Here is a 13,114-nt window from a genome sequence, read left to right as displayed (position 1 = left end):
GCACAGCAGCTCGATTGCGAATCGCCTGCATCAATCATTTTAATGACTGCATCGATATCAAAATATGGTTTTCGGTATGCATCAATCATTATTACAATCTCAATTGTTGTGATTGGCTGAATATGTGCTATTCTTGTTGCAACAATGCATTGTAGCCAATAGTGAGCGAGCGTCAACCAATCAGAGGTGATTGCGATTGTGACATTGTAGCTGTCATTATACCGCAATCGCGCAGCGAGTTTTGTAGCACGGTTCATTGAGACAGTCAATAAAGAATCGATGTGGACAAAAAAGCGTTTTGACAGCTAGTGTTTATTTAATTAGGCAAGCAATAAGCAATTATGTTAGACCATACGTATTGTGTAAGTCTTCGCAATAGGTAGTAAGTAGCCTTACGAGTTAGCACATTCCACGTTAAAATACTACAAAGTACCAACTAATTTGCATCCTAATTAGTTATTTATTCAAACTTAAGTAATAGGTTTCATCGTCTGTCTTAATGTAATGATGAAGGTAACTTGAAAATCGGAGTGTACAAGTTATTCTTGCACAATCATGCTCCGTAATGCAAAATTACATACAGTGAACCAAAATTAAAAATTTCCGAGCAATGTAATTTTTGTGGTCAATATTTATTTCTCAGTTTAGAGTTCAGTATTGAGGAACTACGTTATGTTTTGGTCGAGAATTACTAGATTAACCCTCGATAAACTTGATAGTTTTATTTTGTTGAACATTCCAACAATTGAGATATCTGTTGTCGTTGTCTGTCTGTTTGTCTATCCGTCTGTCTTTCTTTCCGTCGTCATGTCGTGTCTGTCAAGAAAACCTATACCAGCACCACAAATTCACTGTTTTCGGATTCATTCCTTTACTTGTGCTATAAGACCTACCTACCCACCAAATTTCATGATTTGGTGTACCCTATAGGTTTTCATGACAGACACGACGGACAGACGGACAACAGAATGATCCTATAAGGGTTCTGTTTTTCCTTTTGAGGTACGGAACCCAAAAAAAGTTCGTCCTAATTTCGAAATTACTATTTTGTACGCTTCTATACATTGGGGGTGCCTATTATAGACCAATTGATTTCTTCTAAGCCTGTTATTTGTACCTACTACCTACCACTGTTATTACAATATCGGTGTGAACTCAGCCGGAACGTTACTAACACCGGCTCGACGACCTCGTGATTGATGTGTAGAAAGTAACAAACTGATTAGGTGTTATCGAACATAAAAATATTATCTGTCGCGCTTTTTACTGTTTTATCCTTTTTTTAAATAACATTGGGGCCGATTCCCTTGTACACAATCTCTAAACTAAACTAAACTAACAGGTCTAAATCTAATGCTATCCTTTTCTGCAGGCAAAATTATGAAATGGATAGCAATAGATTTAGACGTATCATTTTAGTTTAGTTAAGAGATGTACAACGGAATCAGCCACAAAGTATTCTAATGTTTAAATCACAAAAACGGCCCAGTAGGCCCGGGCCTAGGGCGGTAAGATTTTAGGGGCAGCCAATCGTGATGAAAAATCACTGATGTTATGATAAAGTTGGCAATAAAGTAAATTCATTATGTAATGAGTAGTCTATTATATGATGGGTGCCGAGAAAGGGGCGGCTGATACGTATTTACTTACGAGGTAAAGGGGCCTAGGGCGGCCAATCCGCCAATGCAAACGGGCCATCATGCATTTGCTCTGTCTAAGCGTCTCCACGTCTCTTTAGGCTGAGGCTCGATTGCGCTATAATGACAGCTATAATATCACGATCGCAATCCCGTTTGATTGGTTGACGCTCGCTCACTATTGGCTACAATGCGATGTTGTAACAAGAATACTATAAATTCAGCCAATCACAACAATTGCGATTTTAATAATGATTGATGCAGGTTTTCCGTAATTGACCTACAGTGCTAGACTGGCTCAAGACTTTTCCTGAGTTCTTTCTATTATATGCAATCTGTCCTACCTTATAGAGTTTGTCTTTCTGGTACCAGACGTCTTCTTCCTCCTCAATCTGGGTGGATATGGCCTGTGTGAGGTCATCGCGAGACCGCGAGAGTATACGCCGCCGTGACACCATCTCTCCCCCCGTCACCGTTTCGAATGGACCTAAGCTGAAACAAAAAGAAAAAAATATATAATGATGATAGGTAATATAGGTATCAAGTTCACAGCGCGTCATCTAATGACACAAGTGTATAATTTAGTGTCCATTCTGTAAAATAGTCCTTAACTCATCGGAATTTATAGGTCAAGTGACAATCTATATATATATAATTCAAAGTCCTGACTGACTGACTGACATATATATCAACGCACAGCCTAAACCGCTGGTCCTAAAGACATTTGGAGGGTCTATTTTTTGTAAAGCGCAGGTATCCAGTAAGAAAAGATTTTTCGAAATTATACCCCTAAGTGGGTTAAATGGGGGATGGAAGTTTGTATGAAAGTCCGTCATTTTTCAAATTATTTGCATGAAAATTGGTATTTGGGTTCTCGGTCACAAATGAAGATTTACGTGTTTCAGGATTTTTGGAAAATTCGCCCATAAGGGTGGTAAAATAGGGGATGAAAGTTTGTATGGGAATGTTTTAATTATTGCTATTATTAATTTGAAATTTGGAAAGTAGGTTTTTTCTTGAGATTAGGTGTCAGTTAAGAAACGACTATGAGAAAATCCCCCCCTAAAGGGTTGAAATGGAGGTTGGAAGGTTATAATATGTGTTATTCGGTGCTGTTCAGGGTGCGCGTCCTGATGTTATAATGTTTGTTTCTGAAAAAAAAAAGCCATTTGTTTCCTGTAGGCCTCGCGGGCGAAGCCGCGAGCAGAAGCTAGTCGTCGATAAAATAAAATCTGGCTGGCTGGTGAAATTTTAAGTTTCATGCTTTATCCCATGAGCGTACAAAATACAGAGGTACCTACTTAGTAGACATTAATAAATAAGAAATTGAATCTAGGTTTCGGAATAAACTCCAAGACATGGCCAACGAAATGCACCAAATATTATTGTAGTATTCTACTTATGAACTGAGAAGAATTGCAGTTGCACCCAGTGAATAACAACTGACAGTTTATTTATTTTAAGGAGAGTGCTATCGCCTAAAACACAGGTTTTACACAGCTAGCTTAGGGACTGTCAGTGTTTCTGTATACCTACTTAAATAAAATCTAAGGATAAAAATATTATAATGAACGTATTGTACATTTAATTATGCAGACGTACCTACTTGTATCTATGTTTTTCGATCAATAAACAATTAATTTATTTAAATTTATTTATAGTAGTATTTAATGTTGAGAAGTACTTATTTAAAGATAGATTTAAGATGTAATTACACTCTATGTAATAAACGCTTTGTTGAGACGGAACTAGTGATTACTCTCCCATCATCAGATGAAACAATTGTCAAACTTTCTATGCGGGATTAACGTGATACGTAACAGTATTATCAAGCGAAACAATGCGATCGTGAATGCGAGGCGTTTTATTGTATTTTGTATCGTTTATAGCCCTGGCCGCGTCATCTCTCTCATCAGATCTCTCTATTCACGTAATGGTTCAATTGATGATAACCTATTTGTCACCATGATATACGGTCGAATATAACTGCAACGTCTACTTTTATTCATACACAAAAATTCATTTAATATTAATTATACTATCACTTTATATTTAATTAGCTTACTAGCTACACAATTTTCAAACTTCTGTTTTACCCCTTAATTGAATTTTCAAAAATCCTTTCTTAGCAGATGCCTACGTCATAATAGCTATCTGCATGCAGCCCGATCCGTCCAGTAGTTTGAGCTGTGTGTTGATAGATCAGTCAGTCAGTTAGTCAGTCAGCCAGTCAGTCAATCAGTCAGTCACCTTTTCTTTTTATATATTACCTAAGAGCTTCCTAACTACACAATTTTCTAACTTCTGTTTTAGCCCTTTAGGGAGCATGCCAAATTTCAGCCCGATCCGTCCAGTAGTTTGAGCTGTGCGTTGATAGATCAGTCAGTCAGGTAGTCGGTCACCTTTTCCTTTTATATATTTAGACAAGCTTTGAAGTACTTAAGTAGATAATAATATTGTTGCAATATTCGGCCATTACTGTGGCAAGTCTATCTAAAAATCCTTCATTTTGAGTACCTAGTTAGGTATTTTACAAATGGTGAAACTCTGGTACGTTTTATTTATTTAGGCTCATTTATCAGTATTTATACCTATAGCTTATCTCTGCTTACATCATCGCATCATCACTCTCATCAGATCTCGCTATTCATGTAATGGTGATATTGATGCGAGCTTATTTGTTAATTCAGGACTATAATACGATGTGTGTATTCATCATTTTGAGCGGTTTTATATTATCAATAAAAATTATGGGACTCTTGTCTAGTTCTTTTCTATTTCGACATGGCTATTCATTCATCTTCTATTATCTATCGACTTACTAATTACATTTTATTTGTCTTCAAAGTAAACACTTCATTGTACTTAATTCTCAATGTTGTTTTCGTAATAACATCTTTAAAAGAATTATCACCACTATGAGAATTATTTGTCAATGTTTTTAGGGTTCCCGTACCTCAAAAGGGAAAAAGAAACCCTTGTAGGATCACGTCGTTGTTTGTCTGTCCATCTGTCGTGTCTGTAAGGAAAACCTATAGGGTACTTCCCGTTGCCCTAAAATCATGAAGTTAGGCAGGTAGGTGGATTTTGTAGCACAAGTAAAGGAAAAAATCCGAAAACCGTGAATTTGTGATTACATCACAAAAAAAAATGTGTTTATGGACAAATAATGATTAGTATTTTCAATTTTCAAAGTCAGATAACTTTACCAAACGGGATATCACATGAAACGGCTTTATCCGTACATACTAAAACATATTTTTATTTATTTTTACGCATAACAGTTTTCGATTTGTCGTGAAAAATGACGAAAAAATATGTACCTGAGTACGGAACCCTTGGTGCGCCAGTCTGACTCGCAATTGGCCGGTTTTGATTACTGCTATAGCTACTGATGCTGTTTGTTCTGCAATAAGGTGTGGAATATAAGCCTATAGATATTCACTGTCGAACATAGACATTCCCTCATCCAGCTTCTCGTCACCCTCTTTATATAGATGTCCACTGCTGGAGTAGGACTCTTTTAGATACTTCCACACGCACTGAGTCTTTTAGAATTTTTCCGAACGCTGCTCAGCTGAGCTGGAGTTGGATTCGACAGCTAACTTCTTTCTCGAAATTGAACCTACCTAGCTGGATTGTGACCCTCTTTAGAGCTGTATCATCAGTTTTTGGTGCCGACTCCATTTATTTAACGTTACATAAAAATAACCTCTTGATACGCCAACGACACCGTCTCATCACTAGCATCTTTAAACCAGGGCTAACAAAGCATTATACGCTTCCTTCCGACTCGAACAATATGTGGCATTGGATTCGGCATTGGCATTATCTAATGATCGTACAGTTCCTCCCATTCATTGTACTTTGTTTGTATCTTAGATGCTGGTAATGTAACAATGGGTAGTGTTGTCAGAGAAAGTATCGATAAGGTAGTGTTGAACGATGTTGTTGACACTGTTGGAATGGCGTTAAGTGTTGAGTGAAATATAGCTGCCGGGCTTATATTACGTAATTATTTTTAGGGTTCCGTACCTCAAAAGGAAAAACGGAACCCTTATAGGATCACTTTGTTGTCTGTCTGTCTGTCTGTCTGTCAAGAAACCTACAGGGTACTTCCCGTTGACCTAGAATCATGAAATTTGGTAGGTAGGTAGATCTTATAGCTGACATTTGGGGAAAAATCTGAAAACCGTGAATTTAGGGTTAGATCACACGAAAAACAAAATTGTGGTCATGAACTAATAATTAGTATTTTCAACTTTCGAAGTGAGTGACTATATCAAGTGGGGTATCATATGAAAGGTCTTCACCTGTGCATTCTAACACAGATTTTTATTTATTTTTATGTATCATAGTTTTTGAATTATCGTGCAAAATGTCGAAAAAATACGACTGTAGTGCGGAACCCTCATTGCGCGAGCCTGACTCGCACTTGGTCGGTTTTTTAACTTCAGCAACCTAAATGACACATTTCGCTTGCATCTTCAAAACCGCATCGTCAATGAAAGAGTATCGAGATGGCTGTGGCCTGTGACAAAACTGTATCGCGCTGATTGTGCTTGGGCCATTGGGCGGCAGATTTGAGTTGATTGGGTTTGCCTGTTAAAAGAATCCGTTATTATGGAATAATAACAGTAGTTAGTAGAATAGAGCTACTGAATTGGAACTTGTAAAACATCACCAGTGAATTCAAAAATATTTGGAAGGAACACAATAATTAGGATTAAAAAAATTTACCCATGACTTACCAAACAGAAAATCTGTCGAATTAGCGGAAAGTTAGCCGAAGTGAAAATAAACAAGCTTAAACTCATCTAAAAAAGCTTAATGTATTTTATTCGATCGAGATTTAATGTTGAAGAGACCGGCTGAGCTCTCCGTTGCACACGCTATTGAATTGTTAATTTAATAAAATTGTAACTTTTTATGATTTGAAAAAGAGCAACTGCCTGCCGGCTTTTCTCAGTACAACCTGCTTTCTTATTTTCACTTAAAATGGTATGATTAATATTACCGCAACATACCACCACACCGTAATAATGGTGTTTGGATATAAAATTCCTCGAAGATGCGAAACACTGACATTAGACAATAGATATTTTTATTTCTCACTAGTGTCACTTTCACAGCCGGCTTAATTCTAGTTCTAGCTAGACTCGTTGCGAAGCGGCGATCTGTTACCGGTTACCGCATTGATCTGATAGCTTTGTCTCCGCACAGTCCGTCCGTCCGATGTGACCGATATCCAATGAGATGAGCAACTAAGTATGTTGATGCGCGTGGTTTTGTTTTGTGTGATTTTACCTATCATATCTTTGCGACTTCGTCCACGTGGACTACACAAATTTCAAACCCCTTTTTTGTTGAATTTTCGAAAACGCTTTCTTAGTGGATGTCTACGTCATAATAGCTATATGTATGCTAAACATTTAAGCTATGGGTTGATAGGTCAGTCAGGCAGTCAGTCAGGTTTTCCTTATATAAGTACCCTTATTATAAATGCGAAAGTGTGTTAGTTTGTTGGTTTGTTCTTCAATTACGTCGCAACTGACGTGATTTTTGCATGGCTATAGATAAAGACCTGGAGAGTGACATGGGCTACTTTTTATCCCGGAAAATAAAAGAGTTCCCCGGGATTTTTAAAAACCTAATTCCACGCGGACGATGTCGCGTGCATCAACTAGTTTGCTATATGAACCAAACCCATCCTTTTTAATACATAGGTACCTACCTAATATCAGTTATGAACTTATTACAGCGTCAAAACGCACACATTAGTTTAGACGTTAGGTTCATAGGACCTGTGACACTCGCGACCCGTTATCTCATGACGATCGAGATAGCTTTGTTACGACTGCCCGCCTATGTGATTTGCATAATATTCTGTGAGATTGTTGCTAGCTACTTGTGTGAGTTGTGCTTTTATTAATATACCTACCTGCCTAGTTGAATAAAAACTTTAAGTGTTTCGTTTGTGCTTAGCAGTACCAATAAATGCCCGCGATTTTGTCTACGTTAATACATACTTATTGTAAATGCGAAAATGTGTTTATTTATTTTGTTGGCTTGTTCTTCAATCACGCAGCAACGGAGCAACGGATCGATGTGATTTTTTGCAAAAACCTCCTAATTAGATGATTCACCAACTCAGTGTTCAACGATGAATGATAGCCACCGAGCTCATTTGACAATAGTTGGATCTATATTGCTGCTTCAGTGAGTTATATTAAAATAACTTTTCGAAAAAAAAATTGATTAAAAATAATTGTCAAATGGGCTTAGTGGCTATCATTCATCGCTGACCAGTGACCACCGAGTTAGCGAATCAGCCCGCTGGAGAGAGACAAAGGCTACTTATTACCACGGGAAATTACGAGATTTTGAAAATCCTAAATCCATACGGACATTCGCAGACATCATCTAGAGTCATAAAGGTACCTAAATCATATGCGGCTTATGGCTTTTTACACAACCATTAAGAAATAAAACTATTGAAGGTAAATATTATATTGAGCTTGTGAATTAAATGCCCACGTGTACTATTTTCTTCTTTATATATCTTCATTAAACTTAACTTGCCTTCGTAGGTAGGTAAGTACTTAAATGCATTGATTCATAAACTCAAGGAGCAAACAAGTTGTTTGAAAAAATACATACTTACCTAATTATTCATTTTGGTAAGACTCTATTTACTTTGCTATACCTACGTAATGTTCAAAACAAATACAAAATGCTGTATAGACATAATAATATTATACCTACGTTATATCAATTACTAGCTGATGCCCGCGACCTCGTCCGCGTGGAATTAGGTTTTTAAAAATTCCGTGGGAACTTGGCAATTTTTTTAATTTTTTTGTCCGTAAGAACCATCCTGGTACTTCAAGGAATATTATAGAAAAATAATTAGCGAAATCAGTTCAGCTGTTCTCGAGATTTGCGATCAGCAACACATTCAGCGATTCATTTTTATATATAGGGAGCCGCAGCAGAAACAGCTGAAAACGGCAAGCGGCGCAAGTATGCCTCTCTTATAGAGAGTTACATTTTTGTGCCGTTTGCCGTGGAGACCCTGGGGCCATGGAGTCTTAGTGCTAAAAATTTTTTACGAGACATTTCACCGCGATTAATAGCCTCATCTGGTGACAGAAGGGCTGGCTCATTTTTTGCGCAACGGATCAGCCTGGCTGTCCAGCGCGGAAATGCAGCCAGTATTCTTGGCACCATTCCACGCGGTCATGATTTATATAGTAATTAGATAAGGCTAGCTTTAAGTTTTATTGTAATATTATACATGTAATAATTAAAAAAAAAAAATAGTATATAGAGAAGATATCCTTAGACAAATACCTAAAATGCGAATAGCAGAATGGTTGAAAGTCACAGCACGCGCGCTGACTTGCGGAGACCGGAGTGTTGATCGAGCGTGTTTCGCGAATTCTACAATTTGCTGAATACTTCAACTATACGACTACAAGAATAACATAAGCGTCTACGCTAAGAGAACACGTGACAAAAATGATTACAGCTTTACAAATAAAAGCCGACTCGCCTCGATTTTGCACGGGTGGTCTCTTCCTTATTCTAGGCTAGTTTAAATAATGGTAAAAACCCATTTATGTCTCAATCTAAATTTGAAAGCAACTAGGTACATAGACAAACGCGGATAGCAACTATTTTTACCTATTTTGAAATAGGCAAGAGAATATACCTACCTAGTAAAGAAAAGGTGAAAAGAAAGAAAAAGTAAGAAAAAATAAAGGGTGGACGATGAGACTGCGGCAGACCCGCGTACCTAGCTAAAATTGAAGCATACCTACCTACCTACTTTATCAGTCCTGCAAATTGCTAATTCGCGTGGCCGCCATTTTAGTGACGTCAGCACTAGACTGAAGTTTCGAGCTGTATGGCATATTTTTATTTTGGCTGAAGTCAAAATGACGTCATTTCGATGTTAATGAGCTTGGTTCCAGCGCAATAGCAATTTGCGGGACTTATATACCATTGAATAATTATGTACCTACCTACTACTTACGGTATAATATTACCTCAAAGCGTTATCAAGTTGAACCTGTCTGTGATGAGACGGAAATAGCCTTTTAACATTCGAGAGAGTCTGTCCGTCTTTGAATTAAACTCCTTCCAGCAAAATTTCACTAATATACATACCTAACATCAAAGTTTCACATTGCTTATGGAAACAAATCAACTACACTGTAGCTATTACTAAATAATAACTAAGTGGGTGCTATAGTAATAGGCTCGTCTACAGTAATTACGTCGGCGAACCTGTTTGCAACTCACTGACCTATATAGCAGGCAAGCTTGGGAGTTAGCCGAGAGTAAGCGATAGAAGGTTTCGAAAGGGTCGATAACGTGTGCTAACGTATGGCTTTAATATTGATGCGTAAAAAATCTACTTCAGAAAAAATTGTAATTTGTAACCAATCAATTATGTCCCATTTCAATACAATGGTTTTACTACAGGTTTTACCTTAGATTAAGAAACTATGCTTTAAGAGCTAGCGCGCACCACGGTCCCTTCCTTTTTCCCTCGCAAAATCCGTGAACTATGGAACTATATAGAAGCGCGCGTACTTCGAAATTAATTCCGCACCGAATTTTCATAGATTTTCAAATTTACGGATTTTAAAACGCACCGCAACTCACCGCACTGTGGTGCGCGTTAGCTCTTACTCTTTTAATGCTCTTTAACTGTGTCAAACTGTGGAATTTTCCTGGAATTTTCTTACCACTGACATATTACGTCAGTCAAAATCCTTGAACACTTGAACATGATTGGAACACCTTCAAAAATCGTTTGAAAAACTATGTATTATAAAATCAATACTTACCTTAAACAATGTTACACAAGATATAATATGCAAACGAACCTGTGATATTACAAGTTTTACATGGCATCAGGTGGCATAGTAAAAATAAACAAGTCGATCGCTATCAAAGTTAGTTTTCGCTTTCGTCTAAGCACATCGCATTCCAGTTAAGCCTACAATCGAAGATTATGTAAATGATAAAAAAATGTGGATTTGACTCACTTCAGCAATGTGCGGAACAGCAGTTATTCACACAATATGGCATAATATTATTGTATTTGAGAAGAGCAACCACCGACTTTCTTGTGTTTTTCGGCAGGAAAGACATTCTGAACATGAACGAAAAAAAATTCTTTCTCTATTTTCATGTATATCTATAGCATATAAGGTTCAAAACAATACCTTAAACAACGTCAGGTACATGTGTTAGAGTATGCAGACGAACCTGTTATATTACATTTTACACGTCATAATAAAAATAAACAAGTCGATCGCTATCAAAGTTAGCTTTCGCTATCGTCTTAGCGCATCGCCTTCCCGTTAAGCCTAGACGGGCAGTCATTACAGGAACCTAGCGGAACCAGTCGGACTCTTGGTTTCTTTTTATCGCTCCATGCAATTACGTACGGTATACGCAAAGACTATACAGAACAAATATAGACATAGTTCTTTACCGAGTTCATAAAAGTGAAGACAGCCAGCATGCCTCGCAGATAGCGTGCGTTACGTAAGCGTTATGATGTACCGGAATTGGCTTCTCTAAAACTGTACTTTTATAAATTATCTCGACTATTAAATTGACATCCCTTTGCATTCATGCTACAATATAACAGCAATATATAACTTAACTGCATGCAGCAGTCTAAGGCAAAGTTTTAAAAATAAATGCATAATGATATTCAGTTATTATTGAATTGAAAGAGTTTCAAATTAGGTATATATTTTTTTAAATAGGTAAACAATATATAAAGGTAATAATAACAGATATTTTGCCAGCTTTTTTTACAAGAGATTCTGTACTCTAAAACTGTAATAAAGTCTCAAAAAAACAAAACGAATTACAAAAGATACGATTATTACAAAATAACTGAGAAAACAAAATTATTAAAGAAGATGAAAACCAGCTTTTATCCGCGACTTCTCCCGTGCAATGTAATTTATAGCTTAAGCACTATCAGAATCGGATCATTAGTTTCAGAGATTGCCAAACTTACAAACTTTACCTCTTTTTAAATAAGTGTAGTGAGTGCAAATACTTAATGAATGATTTATTCTTAATCTGTATTGTTATTTAATTTCACATCATGGGCACCTGTTTATCTTTTCCTATAGTCTGAGGGTATAGGATGGCCACGTGGTCTGATGTAATCATTTCACCGTGTAGAGGATGACGCGTGGATTGGAAGCGGTTTTCTATACAGTAAACATGATGGGACGGAATGTTTTTTTGGGGTACTTGATCGACATTGTAATCTGATTATTTAACGATTTCAAATTAGAAAATGTCTGGTTAGATAATCTTTAGAGTACAGGTAATTACGTAAAGGCATCTTACTGCTATTGACGCGTGGCTGGAGTTTTACATTTTATATTACTATTTTATACTCGCGACTTTGTCCGCGTGGACTACACAAATTTCAAACCCCTATTTTACCCCCTTAGGAGTTAAATTTTCAAAAATCCATTCTTAGCGGATGTCTACGTCATAATAGCTATCTGCATGCTAAATTTCAGCCCAATCCATCCAGTGGATTAAGCTGTGTGTTCATAGATCAGTCAGTCAGTCAATCAGCTTTCCCTTTTATATATAGATATAGATTTCAATCAAGATATAAATAAATCCTACTAAATACGAAAGTGTGTTTGTTTGTTGGTTTGTCTTTCAACTACACGGCGACAGAGTAAATCAATGAGATTTTTGCATGGACTTATAGTTAAAGACCTGGAAAGTGAAATAGGCTTATTTTATCAAAGATTTCCCACGAGATTTTAGACAGAATCTACGCGGACGAAGTGGCGTGCATCATCTAGTATGATTTTAGACGATAGGTCAATAAGTCACCACTTCTTTGTGACACATCTTATACTAAAAGATCACCAGTTGTGATGTGCATAAAACATTAAAAAGGCAAAGGTTGCCTGGTGGAGATCGCTCTGAGCAATAAGGCCACCTTTGAATACAATTGTTTTTTAGTTTTTAGTTTCTTTGTTTCTGTCTTGTTTATCTCATGTTTTGTATGCAATAAAGTATGTATTTCTATCTATCTATCTATTAAAAGTTTGGTATTTTCCAAATATGGTTAACTTAGACTTTTTACTAGTACTTCTTCTTCTTCTTTCTTCTTTGGGGCTATACAGGTCCTTGCTATCCCTGAATCACTGCGACCGTCTCCGATCTATTGTGTTTGCCTCCACTTCACACTTCCTTATCAAATCCTGTGGCCGCCAGATACAGCAGCACCTTCTTGACTGGAATTGAAGTAACATCCTCCGGATAAATGATATGTCTCCCTAGGTGGACGCTACGTTTGTACATCAGAGCAGGGCAGAAGCAGATAATGTGCATCGGAGTCTCGGGAGACTCTTGGCACAGTCTGCAGATGTCCGAGCCCTGGAGCTTAAGGTTATACATGTGCCTTT

At 37.1% G+C, this 13,114-nt stretch overlaps 1 protein-coding gene across 5 annotated transcripts in view; it reads right to left on the bottom strand.

Annotated features, from left to right (window-relative positions):
- exp (expansion) overlaps positions 1–13,114 on the bottom strand; it is a 226,619-nt gene that overhangs the window by 114,814 nt on the left and 98,691 nt on the right. For all 5 annotated transcript variants that reach the window (XM_069505431.1, XM_034979674.2, XM_069505422.1 and 2 more), the window contains exon 2: positions 1,982–2,129. In XM_069505431.1, coding sequence (XP_069361532.1) covers positions 1,982–2,129 — 148 coding nt within the window. The remainder of the gene's footprint in view (positions 1–1,981; positions 2,130–13,114) is intronic.

The sequence above is a fragment of the Maniola hyperantus genome, chromosome 2 (genome assembly GCF_902806685.2).
Source record: "Maniola hyperantus chromosome 2, iAphHyp1.2, whole genome shotgun sequence".
Classification (NCBI taxonomy): Eukaryota; Metazoa; Arthropoda; class Insecta; order Lepidoptera; family Nymphalidae; genus Maniola; species Maniola hyperantus.
Note: the sequence above shows the minus strand (reverse complement) of the source record. Positions and strands in the feature narration are given on the sequence as shown.